At 50.1% G+C, this 21,039-nt stretch overlaps 1 protein-coding gene across 2 annotated transcripts in view; it reads left to right on the forward strand.

Moving 5' to 3' along the window:
* Positions 1–21,039, forward strand: part of kcnj5 (potassium inwardly rectifying channel subfamily J member 5) — a 33,079-nt gene that overhangs the window by 6,695 nt on the left and 5,345 nt on the right. For both annotated transcript variants that reach the window (XM_078426561.1, XM_078426560.1), the window contains exons 2-3: positions 14,320–14,447; positions 16,064–17,040. In XM_078426561.1, coding sequence (XP_078282687.1) covers positions 16,107–17,040 — 934 coding nt within the window. In that variant the 5' untranslated portion in view covers positions 14,320–14,447; positions 16,064–16,106. The remainder of the gene's footprint in view (positions 1–14,319; positions 14,448–16,063; positions 17,041–21,039) is intronic.

Raw genomic sequence — 21,039 nt, forward strand, 5'->3', positions numbered from 1 at the left:
GAAAAGTCAGCAACCTGAACTGTTACCTCTTAAGGTCATAAGTAATGGAGCAGAATTAGGCCATTCGGCCCATTGTCTACTGCACCATTCAATCATGGCTGATCTATCCCTTTCTCCTAACCCCATTCTACTGCCTTTTTCCCATAACCTCTGACACCCAGACTAATCAAGAATCTATCTGTGTCTTAAAAATATCCATTAACGGCCTCCACAGCTTTCACCGTCTCTCCTTGTTGAGTATTTCTTTACATTTTTGCTTTTATTTCAGATTTCTAGCATTTGCAGTTTTTTTGATTTGGAACATTTAGATTCATCAGCTTAATATTTAAATATTAGGACAGATTCTATCCTAGTAAATGAAGGGAGACAGATTAGTAAGCAAAGAATGGTTTGAATGAAACTATTTAAATGACATTGACAGACGTTGTTTGTATGAATTGAGGCAAAGGCACCAATGACGAATTAATCATCTTGGTGTTTCTTTAGTTCAGTTTAGTTCAGAGATACAGCATGGAAACAGGCCCTTTGGCCCACCGAGTCCATGCCAACCAGTGATCGTCTGTACACTAGTTCCATTCTACACACCAGGGACAGTTTACAGAAGTCAATAAAAGTACAAAACCTGTACGTCTTTGGAATGTGGGGTGAAACCGGAGCACCCAGTGAAAACCCATGGGGTCACAGGGAGAACGTACAAACTCCACACAGACAGCACCCAAGGTCAGGATCGAACCCGGGTCTCTGGCGCTGTAAAGCAGCAAATCTACTGCTGCGCCACCGTGCCGCAAATTCTGGACACAACACTTTTGTGAAGGAGATCAGGGCAACAGATGCCTCGGAGATGAGATTTACAGGAAAGGTACAAAGGACCTCAGATATGCAGAACATTGGGGTCATTCTCTTTAGAGCCGAGAAAATGAAAGGGCATATTTACAGAAGGGTTCCAAATTAAAAGCTGAGCAGATGAAAGGTCAATGCTGGAGGATCAGCCACTGTGAGGTACAGATTTGATCAGTGGAAATTTACAAGAATCCTTGCCCACCATATGTTGTTATTCCTGTGTCTGACAATTGATGTCATTGCAAAACCAGCAGTGATCCACGTTCCGAAGCCTGGGACTGTCTGCGATTGGTTTGGTTCACTATCGTCACGAGGTTAATTCCCGGGATGGCGAGACTGTCATGTGAGCAAAGATTGGAGAGACTGGGCTTGTATTGACTGGAGTTTAGAAGGTTGAGAGGGGATTTTAAAGAGACGTATAAAATTATAAAAGGACTGAATAAGCTAGATGCATGAACAATGTTCCCAATGTTGGGGGAGTCCAGAGCCAGGGGCCACAGTCGAAGAATAAAGGGGAGGCCATTTAAAACTGAGGTGAGAAGAAACCTTTCCACCCAGAGAGTTGTGAATTTGTGGAATTCTCTGCTACAGAAGGCAGTGGAGGCCAATTCACTGGATGAATTTAAAAGACAGTTAGACCCTTATCTTGAGACTTGTCCTCTTAATCTAGTCCTAGATAGATGGACTTCCCTCAACATCTACCCAATGAAGCCCTTGTGTGTTTCAACAACATCACCTCTCATTCTTCTGAACGCCAGGACATAGACTTTATCTGCAGTTACTTTTCTCAATGTCAGAAGCCTCACCCAGAAACCACACTAGAAAACCTTTGCATGAACCATCTCTACAGCAAACATGGCCTTGATTAATGAGATACTGAGCTCGAGGATGATTTTACCATAGCCTCTATCTACAATACTCAGTAGTACCAAACTTCTTAAAATTAAGGCCAATACAATCTCTGGTCTTCCTACCAAAGTGAGTAAATTCACAACTACTCCCATTCTTTCCAAAGGCCATTTTTATCCCCACTTATTAAACCTATTGTAATTCATTGAAAAAACTTTGTACCTTCTCGCAATCTGATTATCCATGAAGTTTGTTTCATCAGACAACCTGGATAATTTCACTCAGTCTTTTTCATCTAAGTCATGTGTAAAGAGCTGAAAATCATTTCAAGCACAGATCTGAGTCCTGAGGCATCTCACAAGTTAGTTTGCCCACTTGTAAGTTGGGCTTTTACCCTGACTAAATGTTTGATGCAATGACCAACTCTCCATCTCTGCCATTGTACCGCCCTTAACTGCCCTGAACTCCATCACCTGTCCATGTACTGGCCTGAACTCCATCACCTGTCCATGTCCTGCCCTGTCCATGTACTGCCCTGAACTCCATCACCTGTCCATGTCCTGCCCTGAACTCCATCACCTGTCCATGTCCTGCCCTGTCCATGTCCTGCCCTGAACTCCATCACCTGTCCATGTCCTGCCCTGAACTCCATCACCTGTCCATGTCCTGCCCTGAACTCCATCACCTGTCCATGTCCTGCCCTGAACTCCATCACCTGTCCATGTCCTGCCCTGTCCATGTACTGCCCTGAACTCCATCACCTGTCCATGTCCTGCCCTTAACTCTACGACTGCCCATGTACTATCAACTGCCCTTAACTCCAACGTATTATCAATATACCAATTATAGTGCCCTTGACTCCATCAATGGCGCAGTGGTAGAGTTGCTGCTGCCTTACAGCGCATACAGCGCCAGAGACCCGGGTTCGATCCCAACTATGGGTGCTGTCTGTACGGAGTTTGTACGTTCTTCCCGTGACCTGCGTGGGTTTTCTCCGAGATCTTCGGTTTCCTCCAAAGATGTACAAGTTTGTAAGTTAATTGGTATAAATTGTAAATTTTCCCTAGTGTGTTTAGGGTAGTATTAATGTGCAGGGATCGCTGGTCGGTGTGGGTGTATGGAACAAGCTGTTAGAAGAGGTAGTTGAGGCTGGGACTATCCCAACGTTTAAGAAACAGTTAGACAGGACAGGGTTGGAGGGATAAGGGGCAAACCCAGGCAGGTGTGACTAATGTAGATGGGACATGTTGGTCAGTGTGGGCAAGTTGGGCCGAAGGGCCTGTTTCCGCACTGTATCACTCTTTGTGTGAGAGGATGGGTTACGGGAAATAAGTGGAGGAATGTGACAGAGAGAACTACAATCAGGGTACATTTGCCACACTCTCTGTCCAGTAACTTCAATGCAATTAATATCCCATATCATAAGGTATCTGTGGTTCATACATGGCAATGTGGCTTGCTGCTTCTTAAACAGAGCTTCCCCAAATAACTTGTGGAAGTTAACACAGATACAATTACGTCATTTTCACTGCGTTGGTAATCCCCTCAAAAACTGCAGTTAGATAGGCCAGATATATTCGATGGACTGAATGGCCTTTTATGCTGCAGGGAGATATGATAACATGGAATAAATTCTTGTGCTACACCAGATACGAACATTTAGATGTACAGTATTGATCTGATACATTTATCAAATATTCTGCGGTGACGTTGTGTATGGAGTGAGCAGTTTTGCTGCTTGAAGTGATTGGTTAATTTGTGCACATAATTTGCAAGTAACTTTCCCTTACTGTATTTTTAATGGCAAAATTATCATTTCAACGGAGAAGTTGTAGTTTATTTCCTTTGCTCTTTAAATAGGCTGTTTAATTGATAAATCAACCTAACAGTGCATTAAATAGTTTGCAGTCACACATGCCCACCACCCACAGAAAATCTCACAGCATTACAGTGGGATCATATTTTCGATAGGACATCTGTGGATGGGATGACATATTATACACAGAGTGAATGTTTAGGGTGGTGAAATGGACTCAGCTTTAAATTGCCCAACATCCACAGATACCAGAGATAGTCAGAATTCATCTCCCACTCAGACGGAAAGCAACCACTGTCATGCTCCCTTGACTTTTACTTTACTTTTGAGATACAGCATAGAAACAGGGGCCATCGAGTCTCCACTAACCAGTGACCACACCATACACTAGTTCCATCCCACACACTAGGGACAACTTAACAAAGCCAATTAACCTACAAACCTGTATGTCTTTGGAGTGTGGGAGGAAACCGGAACACCCAGAGAAAATCCACACGGTCACAGGGGGAATGTACAAACTCCGTACAGACAGCATCCGTGGTCAGAATCGAACCCAGGTCTCTGGCGCTGTAAGGCAGCAACTCAATCGCTGTGCCACTGTGTCACCCATTATATTCAGCTTGACACTTGTCAGGGTTTTGTGTTTTCATTTATTGAGGGCTGCAATATTGAATACAGGCCACCACAATGTGGTAACTACAGTGAATGATCACCGAGTGAAGCCCAGGACAGGAGGTATTTGGAGAAGAGTGGCCCAGCTATATAGACATGCACCTAGGTATTTCTGAATGGAAAATCAAAGGTTTGTAAAATGAAAACCTGAAGTTTGCAAATGGAAAATTTAAGTTTTGTAAAGTCTAAGGCTTGTAAATGGAAAATGTCAAGAGTCAAGAAGAGTCAAGTGTGTTTAATAGTCATCTGTACAGAACAATTAAATTTTTACTTGTAGCAACATAACATGTATGTAAACACAAAATGCTGGAGTAACTCAGCGGGATGGGCAGCATCTCTGGAGAGAAGGAATGGGTGGCATGTCGGGTCGTGACCCTTCTTCAGACTGATGTCAGGGGAATGGACGGGACAAAGGTAGAATGTAGTCGGAGACAGTAAGACTGGTGGGGGAACTGGGATGGGGGAGGGGATGGAGAGAGAGGGAAAGCAAGGACCAATTAAAGTTAATGTCCATACCGCTGGGGTGTAAACTACCCAAGCGAAATATGAGGTGTTCCTCCAATTTGCGCTGAGCCTCACTCTGACAATGGAGGAGGCCCAGGACAGAAAGGTCAGATTGGGAAAGGGAGGGGCAGTTAAGGTACTGAGCAACCGGGAGATCAGGTAGGTTAAGTTGGACTGAGCAGACGTGTTCAGTGAAATGATGGCCGAGCCTGTGTTTGGTCTCGCCGATGTTGACCACTGGAACAGCAGATGCAGTAGATGAGGTTGGAGAAACAACACCTCCAAGTGAACCTCTGCCTCACCTGAAAAGACTGCCTGGGTCCTTGGATGGAGTCGAGGGGGGAGGTAAAGGGACAGACCTTAATATCACACACCATTTCTGATTTTATTACTTCCGGCTCTCTGCCCTCTAATGCCTCCAACCTTATCGTTCCCCAGCCCGCACGGCTTTTATCTTCTCCCCAAAATCCACGAACAGAACTGTCCTGGCAAACCGATTGTTTCTGCTTGTTCATGTCCCACCAAATTAAGTTGGCTCCATCCTATCCCCCCTGGTCCAATCCCTCCCTACCTATATCCAAGACACCTCACACGCTCTTTATCTCTTCAACGACTTCTGTTTTCCAGGCCCCCACTCCCTCATCTTTACCATGGATGTCCAGTCACTCTACACCTCCATTCCTCACCAGGAAGATCTTAAAGCCCTCCGTTTCATCCTCGGCCGCAGAAGCAGCCAATTTCTGTCTACTAACACTCTCCTCCACCTTGCGGAGCTGGTCTTTACCCTCAACAACTTCTCCTTCGACTCCTCCCACTTCCTCCACATCCAAGGCGTAGCTATGGGCACCCGCATGGGCCCCAGCTATGCCTGCCTCTTTGTAGGGTACGTCGAACAATCCCTGTTCCACACATATACCAGCCCCATCCCCAAACTCTACCTCCGCTACATTGATGAATGCATCGGTGCTGCCTCCTGCACCCATGCAGAACTCACTGACTTCATCAACTTCACCACTCATTTCCACCCTGCACTCAACTTCACTTGGACCATCTCCCTACCGTTTCTGGATCTCACCGTCTCCATCACAGGCGACAGACTATTGACCAGCATCTACTACAAACCTACAGCTATCTTGACTACAGGTATGTAGGTTAATTGGCTGGGTAAATGTAAATATTGTCCCTAGTGGGTGTAGGATAGTGTTAATGTACGGGGATCGCTGGGCGGCACGGACTTGGTGGGCCGAAAAGGCCTGTTTCCGGCTGTATATATATGATATGATATGATATGATACACTTCTTCCCACCCTGCTTACTGTAAAGACTCTATCCCCTTCTCCCAATTCCTCCGTCTACGCCGCATCTGCGCCCGGGATGAGGTTTTCCATACTAAATCATCGGAGATGTCCTCATTCTTTAGGAAACAGGAGTTCGCCTCTTCCATCATAGAATGAGGCTCTCACTAGGGTCTCCTCGATATCCCGCAGCTCCGCTCTTGCTCCCCCTCCCCCTATTCGTAACAAGGACATAATCCCCCTTGCCCTCACCTTCCACCCCATCAGCCGTCGCATACAGCATGTAATCCTCCAACATTTCCACCACCCCCAACGGGACCCCACCACCGGCCACGTCTTCCTATCTCCACCCCTTTCTGCTTTCCGCAGAGTCCGTTCCCTCCGCAAATCTCTGGTCAACTCGTCCTAAACCACCCCTTCCCTTGCCACCGAAACCACCCCCTCCCCATGTACTTTCCCCTGCAACTGCAGGAGATGCAACACCTGTCCCTATACCTCCCCCCTCGACTCCGTCCAAGGACCCCGACAGTCTTTTCAGGTGAGGCAGAGGTTCATTTGCACCTCCTCCAACCTCATCTACTGGATTCCCTGTTCCAGGTGTGGACTCCTGTATATCGGTGAGACCAAGCGTAGGCTCGGCGATCGTTTCGCTGAACACCTCCGCTCAGTCCGCCTAAACCTACCTGATCTCCTGGTTGCTCAGCACTTTAACTCCCCCTCCCATTCCCAATCTGACCTTTCTGTCCTGGGCCTCCTCCATTGTCAGAGTGAGGCCCAGCACAAATTGGAGGAACAGCACCTCATATTTCGCTTGGGCAGCTTACACCCCAGCGGTATGAACATTGATTTCTCTAAATTAAAATAGCCCTTGCTTTCCCTCTCTCTCCATCTCCTCCCCCTTCCCAGTTCTCCATTCTATCTCTGTCCCGCCCACTCCCCTGACATCAGTCTGAAGAAGTGTCTCGACCCAAAACGTCACCCATTCCTTCTCTCCATAGATGCTGCCTGTCCCGCTGAGTTACTCCAGCATTTTGTGTCTACCTTTGATTTAAACCAGCATCTGTAGTTCTTTCCTACACATGTATGTAAACACAGTACTCGGTGAATGATTCTCCCAGTGTCCACTATGTCAGACTCCCTCAGCATCTCAAATCACATCTCATTTTTCCAAACTCAACCTACCTGATAAGACATACAGCGCCAAAGACCCAGGTTCGATCTGTAGGCAGTTTGTACGCAGTTTGTACGTTCTCCCTGTGACCACGTGGGATTTCTCCGGGTGCTCAAGTTTCCCCCCAAATTTCACAATGTGCAGGCTTGTAGGGTAATTGGATTGTCTGTAATTTTTTCCTAGTGTGTAGGATAGAGCTAGTGTACGGGGTGATCACTCACTGGTCGGCACGGACTCAATGGGCCGAAGGGCCTATTTCCACGCTGTGTCTCTAAACTAAAAGTTTTGATAGGTAGCCGCCTGAGATTGAGAAGTGTCATGTCTTCTCAGGTAGGTAGAGCCGATACTCAAAGGAATTTGGAAAAATGAGGTGTGATAGAAACATAGAAACATCAAAAATAGGTGCAGGAGTAGGCCATTCGGCCCTTCGAGCCAGCACCGCCATTCGATATGATCAAGGCTGATCATCCACAATCATGGCATCCACAATGACCAAGCATGGTTCGTGCCTTCTCCCCATATCCCTTGATTAAGCTCCTCCAGCACCTTTTTTCTATGTTTTATATGATTCCATGAGCCCCTAGAGCTCTATCTAGCTCTCTCTTGAATGCATCCAGTGAATTGGCCTCCACTGCCCTCTGAGGCGGAGAATTCCACATATTCACAATTCTCTGGGTGAAAAAGTTTTTCCACGTCTCAGTTCCAATTGCCCTACCCCTTATTCTTAAACTGTGGCCCCTGGTTCTGGACTCCCCCAACATCGGGAACATGTTCCCTGCGTCTATCTTGTCCAATCCCTAGATCCTCTGTCCCCTAGTATTTCTGGGAGATTGTCTGTATCTTCCTTAGTGAAGACAGAACCAAAGTACCTGTTCAACTCGTCTGCCATTTCCTTGTTCCCCATAATAAATTCATCTGTTTCTGTCTTCAAGGGACCCACATTTAACTTCATCTTTTCCTCTTCACTGTGTTCTGTGGCGCTGATGGTGGCTGCCACGGTGTGCTGCTCCTTGCTGTTTTGTATGTGATTGTTTGTGTTGTGTCATGTCATGAGAGAGGTGCTCCTTAACATCAGACATACGGTACCTTCAAACATCGTTCCGGATTTCTCTCACTCACTGGGTTATTTGGACATACTCGTCGGTGGGGCTGTGGTTGCGTTCAGAGGAGGACCCGTGGGAAGCGCTCTGGACCACTCGCCCGACTCCGGCGACGAGGATTACGCACACCGTGCCCGTGTATATTATGCACACCGTGCCCGTGTATATTACGCATACCGCGCCCGTGTATATTCCTCGCAATGGCCACATTCTGCTCCCATAACCTATGAACTTGAGAGATGCCCCAGGCTGCGTTGCTGAGCACAGCTGCCGACAGCAAGTGTGCATGGCTGCATGGTTGGCCCACGCCACAGTGCAGCTGGAGCACTTGTCTGTGTTGCTGTGAGACGTGCAGACATTAAAACCGTGCCGTGCACTGCTGGGGAATTCAGCTAGTGCTTCAGTTGACTGAGCAAGGACAGATGTTGTTGCAAAACACTCTCGCACGCTCTCCTAGTGAAGGCATAGCCTGTGACTGGGACAGTCCAGGGGGAGTTGAGTAAACCCTTCCCAGAACATCAACATTGACAAACCTACTGCATAATAATCTGCTGGATGAACCTTCACTTGTGAGCTGAGTGACGTGGGTTATATTGGGGTTATGTGGTTTAGCTTTATTAGTGTCACATGTAGCGAGGTATGGTGAGAAGCATTCTTTTGCTATCCAATCCAATTTGATAATACTGCACTTGAATGCAATCAATGCAGCACGATGGCGCAGCTGGAAGAGCCACTGCCTCACAGCGCCAGAGACCCGGGTTCCATCCTGAACTCGCGTGCGTGCTGTCTGTGTGGAGCTTGCACGCTCTCCTTGTGACCGTGTGGGTTTCTTCCGGATACTCCGGTTACCTCCCACATCCCAAAGACGTACAGGTTTGTAGGTTAATTGCTCCTAGTGTGTAGGGAGTGGATGGCAAAGTGGGATGACATGGAACTGGTGTGAACGGGTGATTGATGATTAGTGTGGACAGTGGACAAATGGCCTGTTTTCATGCTGTATCTCTAAAATATCCTGCAAAATAGGTAGAGTGAATAGAAAAATACCATCGTGCAGAATATAGTTTCCCAGCATTACAGTGTGATGATTCCAGAGAAAAAATCCAAGTCTGTAATGAGGTCAGTTCTTCTTCTTGCATATGGCGTGCACAGCCTAAAGTTATAGGTCAAGGGTAGACATCCAGGCCAGGGCAACAGCAGTTGCTGGGTGGATGGTCTTGATGCCACCAGGGAGAAGCCTCAGTGAGCAGTCATTCACGATGTGTGGGATGGTCTGGTCTGGATACCCACAGTCACAAGCAGGGCTGGCTGTCTGTCACCCCCCACTTGTACAGGTGATGGGCTGTTCTTGCTTGGAGGGTGTGGATCCTGTTCAGGGTTAGCCATTGCTTGCGGTGGAGGTCAAACCCCGGTGGTTTCACTGTGGGGTCTGTGATCACCTCCCCGTTGTTGGTGTTGGCATCTTTCCAGGCTCTGCACCACTCAGTCTTGGGGTCAAAGTCTTCCAGGGATTTGGCTGAAGACCAGAAGGGTTTGCGGGACTTCAGGCGCATGTTGGGCCGATTGTTCAAGTCAGCATGGATGGGAAGGTCAGGGTTAGCCGCGATGACACCAATCTGTCAACATCCTATCCCTTCTGCGTGTGCTGGGAGGGGCGAATGAGGTCAGTTGGAAAATCGGACTATATCCTGGCATTTGGGAGGTCCATAAGCTGGAATCGGACTATATCCTGGCATTTGGGAGGTCCATAAGCTGGATGCCGCTTAAGGTAGATGTGTGGTGTTGGAAGGACATGCAGTGTAGAGGCCATGTGTGGAGAGATGTATGGAGAGTGCGTTAGTGCTAGACTTTACGCTGAGACCCTGCTGATGCATATCTCAATGCACACGAGATGGGTGACCTGCTTCCTCCCACTTACGTTGTCCCCAGCAGCTTGGGATTGACTCTGCAGTAAAGTTCCTTTGTCTCAGGCTAGGTCGGTCCTGGCTCCCACACTGGCTATCCATGACCCACACGATAATTGGTCTCCATTCACTGGCACCCAATCCAGGAACTCCCCGTAGAAAAGGTCAGATATGGAATCCAGCTGAAGATGAATGAGTGGATGAAAGGCCGGGTTCAAAGAGTCACACAGCGTGGAAACGGGTCCTTCGGCCCAACTTGCCCACACCGACCAACATGCCCATTTGTCCATGTCCTTCTAAACCTAACTGCATCAGTGAACGTTTCTGAAATGCTACGATAGTCCCTGTCTCAACGACCTCCTCTGGCTGCTTGTTCCATTCTCCCATTCACCCTTTGTGTGAAAACGTTACTTCTCACGTTCCCATCAAATCTTTCCCCCCTCACCTTAAACCTATGTCCTCTGGTTCTCGATTCCCCTACGCTGAGCATAAGACCATGCTTTTGTGACCTCCATAAGATCACCCCGCATCGTCCTGCGCTCCAAGATATAAAGTCCAGGCCTGCACAGCCGCTCCCTATAGCTAAGTCTCTTGTCCTGGCAACGTCCTAGTAAACCTTCTCTGAAGATGTTCCAGCTTGACAACATCATGGTGTTGCAGAGTCGATTCCTCCCTCAATCATGTTCATGCCACTGTGCCTGGTACACGTACATCCAAAGATCAATACAAAGCTAATGTTAAAGGGATGAGTTGGAATAGGTGAAGAGGAATTCTTACTCCCTTGGGAGACCTCAGTAGATATCCTGTCACTGCCTCTGTACAGCAGCTCAAGACAGAGACGGCTGCACAGGAAGAGTCTGCTGGGTTGTGTCTGGGCCTGTATCTGTGTCTGGGCCTTTGTCTGTGCCTGTGTCTGGGCCTATGTCTATGTCTGGGCCTATGTCTGTGTCTGGGCCTATGTCTGTGTCTGGGGCCTACGTCTGGGCCTGTGTCTGTGCCTGTGTCTGTGTCTGGGCCTGTGTTTGGGCCTATGTCTGGGCTTGTCTCTGTGTTGTGTCTGGGCCTGTGTCTAGGCCTGTGTCTGGGAGAGGCTGTGGATGTAAAGAGACTGGCTTCCTGAGCATTGTAAATTTATGTGGCACAATAGACAATAGGTGCAGGAGGAGGCCATTCGGCCCTTCGAGCCAGCACCGCCATTCAATGTGATCATTGCTGATCAATCTCAATCAGTACCCTGTTCCTGCCTTCTCCCCACACCCCCTGACTTCACTAACCTTAAGAGCTCTATCTTGAATGCATTCAGAGAATTGGCCTCCACTACCTTCTGAGGCAGAGAATTCCACAGATTCACAAATATCTGACTGAAAAAGTTTTTCCTCATCTCCGTTCTAAATGCCCTACCCCTTATTCTTAAACTGTGGCCCCTGGTTCTGGACTCCCCCAACATTGGGAACATGTTTCCTGCCTCTAACGTGTCCAGCCCCTTAATAATCTTATACGTTTCGATAAGATCTCCTCTCATCCTTCTAAATTCCAGTGTATACAAGCCTAGTCGCTCCAGTCTTTCAACATATGACAGTCCCGCCATTCCAGCCTGAGGTGACAGCCATGACTGGTCAATGCGGACACTGGTTAGGCCTGGATAGTGTGGATGTGGAGAGGATGTTTCCACTAGTGAGAGAGTCTAGGACCAGAGGCCACGGCCTCAGAATAAACGGGCGTACCTTTAGAAAGGAGATGAGATGAGTCAGAGAGAGGGTGGTGACTGTGGAATTCCACCACAGCCGTGGCAATGGCTGTCCCATGACAGGAATGACACAGAGACCTTGGAGAGGGTGCAGACGAGGTTTATCAGAATTCTGCAGGATTTCAGCTAGGTCAATGGGCATTTATAAGGCAGAGGGTGATAGATTCTTGATTAGTACGGGTGTCGGAGGTTATGGGGAGAAGGCAGGAGAATGGGGTTTGGAGGGAAAGGTAGATCAGCCATGATTGAATGGCAGAGTAGACTTGATGGGCTGAATGGCCTAATTCTGCCCTGTCACATGAACATATGAACTTATGACTGTCACCCAACCACACCTGTGGACCAGGTAGGCTAGGTGAAGGTGGAACATTGAGGGGTGCAGGAGGCTGTGCTGGAGCAAGAAGAATCCCATTCCATACCCGACATCAAGTCTGCATTTACCCCAGCTTCACCTCAAACACCACCTGTTCTCTGCAGTTCTGCGCAGGAAGTTGTGGCACTTGTTTGGAGTGAGCTGACTGGGATTGCCAACGTTCTCACTCCCAATGAAGGGACAAAAGGTGATGTCACCGCTCCGCGCCTCACGTGACCTCACCCAGCCAGTGGCCGTGTGCTCCCACTCCACCAATGGTGGCCGCCCAGGCCGGGAGGCGGGTTGCTACGCAACCTCCATTAGGAGGAGCCCGAGCCCACAGTGTCCGGGCCTACACTGACTGGGCCTACAGTGTCCGAGCCTACAGTGTCCTCCGGGCCTACACTGTCCGGGCCTACAGTGTCCAGGCCTACACTGTCCGGGCCTACACTATCCGGGCCTACACTGTCCGGGCCTACACTGTCCGGGCCTACACTGTCCGGGCCTACACTGTCCGGGCCTACACTGTCCGGGCCTACACAGTCCGGGCCTACACTGTCCGGGCCTACACTGTCCGGGCCTACACTGTCCGGGCCTACACTGTCCGGGCCTACACTGTCCGGGCCTACACTGTCCGGGCCTACACTGTCCGGGCCTACACTGTCCGGGCCTACACTGTCCGGGCCTACACTGTCCGGGCCTACACTGTCCGGACCTACAGCGGCCCCCGGGCCTACTACAGGACAAGGGCGGTCCCGTACGGGACAAAACAATTTTGCCCAATATACGGGATGTCCTGGCCAATACGGGCCAGTTGGCAACCATAGCAACACCTCATCTGGAAGATTGCGTGCAGTTGTGGTCGTCCCATTACCGGGATGGCGTGGAGGCCTTGGAGAGGGTGCAGAGGAGGTTTATCAAAATTCTGCCTGGATCAGCTACGAGGAGAGGTTGGATAAACTGGAATTGTTTTCTCTGGCGTGCCAGAGGTTCAGGGGAGACCTGATCGAAGTATAAAAACCTATGAGTAGACAGTCAGAATCTTTTTCCCAGGGTGAAAATGTCAAATACTAGAATGAATAGTTTTAAAGTGAGAAGGGGAAAGTTTAAAGCAGATGGAAGGGGGAAGTTATTTTACACAAAAGAGAGGAGTCATCAATGTGTTGCTAGTGGTGGTGGTGGTGGAGGTGGTGGTGTTGGTGGAGGTAGGTACTACAGTGGTGGAGGTGGAGGTAGGTGCCAGAGTGGTGGTGGTGGAGGTAGGTACCAGAGTGGTGGTGGTGGAGGTAGGTACTACAGTGGTGTATGAGGCTTGTAGACAGGCACAGGATATGCAGGGACTGGAGGGGTGTGGTCACATGCAGGCAGAGGTGATTAGTGTGACTTGACACCATGTTCAGCATGGTTATTGTGGGCCGAAGGGCCTGTTCAGTGCTGTACTGCTCTATGTTCTAAGCTGCCTAATGTGGTCCTTTGGCATTCACTGTGTTGACCATCCCGGTTCATTAGCCCTGATATTTGGCAGTTGTAAGTGACTCTAACACCACATGTGCTGCCTATTCCCAGGGAGGGAGGGAGGGAGGGAGGGGGGCAGGGAGGGATGGAGGGAGGGAGGGAGGGAGGGAGGGAGGGAGGGAGGGAGGGAGGGTGGGAGGGAGGGAGGGAGGGAGGGAGGGAGGGAGGGAGGGAGGGAGGGAGGGAGGGAGGGAGGGAGGGAGGGAGGGGAGGGAGGGGAGGGAGGGGAGGGAGGGGAGGGAGGGGAGGGAGGGGAGGGAGGGGAGGGAGTGGGGGATGGAGGGAGGGAATCCTGTTTATTCCCAGGGCAGGTGGGTGATCTAGTCCAGTCCTGGGGAGAGACGCCAGCCCAGCCCACTGGGCAGGGGATAAACGTGCATCAGTGTGGATGTCAGCAGGGAGCAGAATAGGTATCACCGTGACCCTGCAGTTGAACAGCAAGCAGTTTGGACAATAGCCAACGACAATACAAAACGTCACTACTTAACCCCGTGTCTGCCTTCACAGATGCTGCCTGTCCTGCTGAGTGTTTCCAGCAGTTTCTGTTTTTATTTCAGATCTGCAGCATCTGCAGGATCGTGCCTGAGGGATCTGAACCACCAGGGAAGGAGAAGGAATCTCACCCATGCTAAAGAGTCGAGCCACGCCTAGCCTCCATACACCTCCTGGATCCTTGTATGTCAGGGTGAGTAACACAGTGACCCTCTCACCCCAAACCCGTTCCTTCTCTCCAGAGATGCTGCCTGACCCATTGAGTTACTCCAGCTTTTTGTGTCTATCACCTCCCTATAGGGTTGCCAACTTCTTCACTCCCAAATAAGGGACAAACGGTGATGTCACCGCCCCGCGCCCCACGTGACCTCGCCCAGCCAGCGGCCACGTGCTCCCGCTCCACCAACGGAGGCCGCCCGGGTCGGGAGGCGGGTTGCTGCGCAACCTCAGTTAGGCGGAGCCCGGGCCTCCGGGCCTCCGGGCCTACATTGTCCGGGCCTACTGCGGTCCCCGCGCCTACAGTGTCCGGGCCTACAGTGTCCAGGCCTACAGTGTCCGGGCCTACAGCGTCCGGGCCTACAGCGTCCGGGCCTACAGCGTCCGGGCCTACAGCGTCCGGGCCTACAGTGTCCGGGCCTACAGTGTCCGGGCCTACAGCGTCCGGGCCTACAGCGTCCGGGCCTACAGCGTCCGGGCCTACAGCGTCCGGGCCTACAGTGTCCGGGCCTACAGTGTCCAGGCCTACAGCGTCCGGCCTACAGCGGTCCCCGGGCCTGCAGTTTCCGGGCCTACAGCACCCGTTGTCATTGACCTAATACGGGACAAGGGCGGTCCCGTACGGGACAAACCAATTTAGCCCAATATGCGGGGTTGCCCTGGCTAATGCGGGACAGTTGGCAACCCTAACTCCCTTTCTCACAAACCCTTCCCTTATCTCACAGAGTACTGGAGACACTCAGCGGGTCAGGCGGCATCTCTGGAAACATGGATAGGTGAGATTTCAATTTGGGACCCTTCTTCAGTCTGAGACTGGTTGTGTCCAGGCCACTGTGATGATTCAGTCTTCATTTGTTCAATAATGCTTTATTTGTCACCAATGCAACTGCACAGTGAAATTCTCTTTGCATATATTACGCAGGCAGGCCATGTTTTGGCGCCATTTCCAAAGTCCATCGTCCTGTCGGCTCTCGATGGACTGGAGCAGTTCCCACGAACCGGCGTCCCTCCTCTCCTCTCCTCTCCTCTCCTCTCCTCTCCCGGCCATCGTTGTGCCCTGGGGGTACCTCCTGCAGCCGACCTTGAAGGCGCTGGAGGCATTACCCCGGTTCATCCTCCCACCAACCTGCAATCCCACCTCCTCAAGGAATCTCACCTCCTCACGGAATCCCACCTCCTCATGCATAACCAGACTTAGTTGGAAACATTCGCTCCTCTCCCTCTTTAAGGGCGTCACGGTGGCGCAGCCGTTGAGCTATCCCTCACAGCGCCAGAGACCCGGGTTCGATCCCGACTACGGGTGCTGTCTGTACGGAGTTTGTACATTCTCCCCGTGACCTGCGTGGGTTTTCTCCGAGATCTTCGGTTTCCTCCCACACTCCAAAGACACGCAGGTTTGTAGGTTAATTGGCTTGGTATAAGTGTAAGTTGTCACCAGTGTGTAGGATAGTGTTAATGTGCGGGGATCGCTGGTCGGTGCGGACTTGGTGGGCCGAAGGGCCTGCGTCCGCACTGCATCTCTAAACTAAACCTTATGGGCATGTTGTGCTGCAGTGCGATTTTTACAAAGAGAACATGGGATCTTTGTTTCAGGTGAGCGTTGTGCAGAGCTAGCAGCAGGTGTAGTCGGGGCAGAATGCCAGGAGAGCCGCGAATGGTCCCCAACAACAACATGGACAGTCGGGCGAACACAAGAGAATCTAAGAAGCTGTCTCAACAAGCCCGCGGCAATGTGCTGACCACCGACAGGACGATGCTCCTCAATGAGCCGAAGAAACTGAAACAAAGGTACGTGAACAAGGATGGCAAATGCAACGTCCACCATGGCAATGTGCAGGAGACGTACCGCTACTTCAGCGACCTCTTCACCACTCTGGTCGACCTCAGGTGGCGCTTAAACCTCTTGATCTTCACCCTGGTCTTCACCGTTACCTGGCTGTTCTTTGGCTTCATCTGGTGGCTGATCGCGTACATCCGCGGAGACCTGGAGCATCTGGGAGATTCCACCTGGACCCCGTGTGTGGACAATCTGAACGGCTTTGTGTCGGCATTTCTGTTTTCTATCGAGACTGAAACGACAATTGGCTACGGGCACAGAGTTATAACGGAGAAGTGTCCTGAGGGCATCATCTTGCTGCTGATCCAGGCCATCCTGGGGTCCATCGTCAACGCCCTGATGGTCGGCTGCATGTTCGTGAAGATTTCTCAGCCCAAGAACCGTGCAGAGACGCTAATGTTCTCGCACCGCGCCGTGATCTCTCTCCGGGATGAGAAGCTGTGCCTGATGTTCCGTGTGGGGGACCTCCGCAACTCCCACATCGTGGAGGCTTCCATCCGGGCCAAACTCATCAAGTCCCGGCAGACCAAGGAAGGCGAGTTCATCCCCCTCAACCAGACCGACATCAACGTGGGCTTCGACACCGGAGATGACCGGCTCTTCCTGGTGTCACCGCTCATCATCTCCCACGAGATCAACGACAAGAGCCCCTTCTGGGAAATGAGCCGCAGCCAGCTGGACCAAGAGGACTTTGAGATCGTGGTGATCCTTGAAGGCATGGTGGAGGCAACAGGTAGAGTCTGGGCAGTGCACCACTTTCATCAGTGTCCATGTGGGAGGAGCAGAATTAGCCCATACGGCCCATCAAGTCTACTCCACCATTCAATCATGGCTGATCTATCTTTCCCTCTCATCCCCATTCTGCCTTCACCCCTTAACCCTGGACACCCGTACTAATCAAGAATCTATCTATCGCTGCCTCTTTGCAGTGTGAGTGTCAGGTTACATAGCAGTGAACGGGCTCTACCACTGGTGCCGGTACAAAGTTACACATGGCAACTTTATAGCAGCGTGCACTTTACATCAACATGCACATGGGAATACAGGTGCTCCTCGACTTACGATGGATGGCGTTACGTTCCGACGAAACCATCGTAAATCCAAAATATCGTAAGTCGAAAACGCATATCACTAGCCCGAGAAAAGATCAAAATTCAAAATTCAAAGTGCGGTTTCTACTGAATGTGTATTGCTTTTGCACCATCGCCAGCAAATATCGTCAGTCAAGGAGCATCTGTGCTTTACAGCAACCTGAGCAGCAACTATTTCACAGCAACCTGAGGGGTAACGTTTTCACTAGGAGGATGGTGGATACACAGAACAAGCTGCCAGAGGAGGTAGTTGAGACACATACAATAACAACATTTAAAGGGCACTTGGACAGATACATGGAATGGAAAAACTTAAAAGGATATGAGCCAAATACATACAAATGGGACCAGCATAGATAGGGCATATTGATGGGGCCAAAGGGCCTGCTTCAATGCTGTATGATTCTATGTATCGGGCGGCTGACTGGTGCAGCGGGTAGAGCTGCTGCCTCACAGTGTCAGGGACCCGGGTTTGATCCTGACTTCGGATGCTGTCTGTGTGGAGTATCCTCCAGGTGCCTCCCAAATCCCAAAGATGAGCAAGTTTGTAGGTTAATTGTCTTCTGTAAATTGCCCCTAGTGTGTGGGGGGTGAACAAGAAAGTGGCACAACATGGAACTGGTGTGAACAGGTGATCGATGGTCGGCATGGACTTGGTGGGCTCAAGGGCCTGTTTCCATGCTATATCTCTAAACTAAACTAAACTGAGACTGAGGAGCCAGTGATGGTCCAGGGAGATTGAGCCCAGCTAATCTCAAGGGCTAGGAAGCTCTCCGTAATTCCCTCAGTCTGGGCTGCCCCATGCCAGGGGCCATCGGTCTATGCCATGGATGGAGGTTCTCACCCAGTCCTGAAGTAAGTGGTAAAGGAATTGGGTGATCAGAAGGTGAAGCCATTCACAGGGAGAGGAACAAGAACGACTGCCTCGTGAAGGCAGGTAGAATAGTCAATGCAAAATAGAAATGAAAGTTTGCTGGACCTTTGATAGCCACAGAAAGCTGGAGTAACTCAGGGGATCAGACAGCACCTCTGGAGAGAAGGACGTGGTGATGTTTTCCTTGTGTCGTAGTGACGTCACCCATTCCTTTTCCCCAGATATGCTGTCTGTCCCGCTGAGTTACTCCAGCTTTTGGTGTCTATGTTCAGTTTAAACCAGCATCTGCAGTTCCTTCCTACATGGTTGCTGGACCTCGAGCTCAGTGATGCTCCTCCATAACACCCTCCCACCATGTCCAGTGTGAAGGTATCAGTGAGTGAGTGGGCAGATGTGTATAATGTAGATAAATGTGAGGTTAACCACTTTGGTGGCAAGAATAAGGAGGCAGATTATTATCTCAATGGTGTCAGATTAGGTAAAGGGGAAGTGCAACGAGACCTGAGTGTCCTTGTACATCAGACACTGAAAGTAAGCGTGCAGGTACAGCAGGCAGTGAAGAAAGCTAATGGCATGTTGGCCTTCATAACGAGAGGATTTGAGTACAGGAGCAAATAAGTCCTTCTGCAGTTGTATAGGGCCCTGGTGAGACCACATCTGGAGTATTGTGTGCAGTTTTGGTCTCCTAATTTGAGGAAGGACATCCTTGCTATTGAGGCAGTGCAGCGTAGGTTCACGAGGTTAATCCCTGGGTTGGCGGGACTGTCGTATGAGAAAAGATTGGAAAGACTGGGCTTGTATTCACTGGAGTTTAGAAAGATGAGAGGGGATCTTATAGAGACGTATAAAATTGTAAAAGGACTAGACAAGCTAGATGCAGGAAAAATGTTCCCAATGTTGGGGGAGTCCAGGACCAGGGACCGCAGTCTAAGAATAAAGGGGAGGCCATTTAAAACTGAGGTGAGAAGAAACTTTTTCACCCAGAGAGTTGCGAATTTGTGGAATTCTCTGCCACAGAGAGCAGTGGAGGCCAATTCACTGGATGAATTTAAAAGAGAGTTAGATAGAGCTCTAGGGGCTAGTGGAATCAAGGGATATGGGGAGAAGGCATGCACAGGTTACTGATTGTGGATGATCATTCATGATCACAATGAATGGTGGTGCTGGCTCGAAGGGACAAATGGCCGCCTCCTGCACCTATTTTGTATGTTTCTATGTTTCTATGTTTCTATTCCCCACTCAGCTTCCATACTTATACTGAAACTGATGACCTCCTTGCCCAGAGAAGATCAACACTTGGATCTTCAGCAAAACACAAAAGTGCTGGAGAAACTCACCGGTCCAGGCAGCATCTGTGGGGGGGAATGGACAGGTGACGTTTCTGGTCGGGATCCTTCCTGAGTGTAGTAGCTGGAAATGAGCTGGGTGCTGGACAAAGCCTGGCAAGTGATAGGTGGATACAGATAGGGTGAGGTGGGGGGGGGGGGCTGGGTGGCAGATAGGTGGAAATGCCCAGAGAAGAAAAGGGGACAAAAGGGAGTGAGAGAAGGAGGGGAGGAGTGAAATATAAAGCCAGAGGGAGTGATGTAGGTGGAAGGGAAAGAGTCGCAGGACAGTGAGAGAAATGGGGGCGCATCAGGCGGTGGGAGGGAGGGGGAGAAGAGAGAGCAGTAGGGAGGTGTTCGTTAAAATTGGAGAATTCAATGTTCATACCATTGTGTTGTAAGCTACTCGAGCGGAATATGAGGTGCTGTTCCTCCAGTTACATTGGAACCAGACTGGAAGGTAGCAGGGCTGGAGAGAGCTGATTCCCCTTGTTCCACGGTCCACACCCTCCCTCTCTCCCCAGAGATGTCTGCTCTCTCAGCCCCCTGCAAGACGCCAAGCTTGGACCCTCAGCCCAGCTGCACGTGTACCAAGGGGGGTGGCACCTCACAGGTCCCTCATTGGACATCCAGTGCGCTGCAGCTCTGTAAATACCGCACCAATGCAAGTCCCGCTTTCTGCAGAAAGTGCCGGAAATCCTTCACGGTCAGGCAGTGTGTGAGTGAGAGTGTGGGTGTGAGTGTGTGATTATGACTTTGTGATTATGTGATTGTGTGAGTGAGTGTGAGTGTGTGCGTGTGAGGGCGTACATGTGACTGTGTGCGAGTCTGTGAATGAGTGTGTGAGTTTGTGTGAGTGAGTGTGTGTGATTGAGTTTGCCTGAGTGCTTGATTGAGTGAGTGTGCGACTGTGTGTGTGTATGTGACTGAGTTTACGTGAGTGCATGATTGAATGTGTATTGTGTGTGAGTGAGTGTGTGTGTGTGTGTGTGTGAGTGTGTGAATGAGTGTGTGAGTGACTGAGTGTGAGTGAGCGTGTGAATGAGTGTGAGTGAGTATATGAGTGAGTGTGTGAGTGGGTGTGTGAGTGAGTGTGTGTGTGTGAGTGAGTGTGTGAGAGTGAGTGAGTGTGAGTGAGTGAGTGTGTGTGAGTGTGTGAGTGAGTGTGTGTGTGTGGAGAGTGAGGCAGAGTTAACATCTCAGGTCAATAAATCACCATCAGAATTATTTTTTTAATTTAAGGAGAAGTTCTGACCAGGGGTTATTTGCCTGACCTGCAGTGTTCCTTTCTCCACAGACGCTGCCTGACCTGCTGAGTGATTGCAAGGTTTTCAGTGTTCGCTGCCGGCTTGCAGCATCTGCAGCTGAGCTGCTGTTAGTGCAGATGTTAGTACAGATGTACTGCAGTCAGTCGATCAAAGTGAAGAACAGTTGGACATGAC

This window comes from Rhinoraja longicauda, chromosome 32, assembly GCF_053455715.1.
Source record: "Rhinoraja longicauda isolate Sanriku21f chromosome 32, sRhiLon1.1, whole genome shotgun sequence".
NCBI classification, from domain to species: domain Eukaryota; kingdom Metazoa; phylum Chordata; class Chondrichthyes; order Rajiformes; family Arhynchobatidae; genus Rhinoraja; species Rhinoraja longicauda.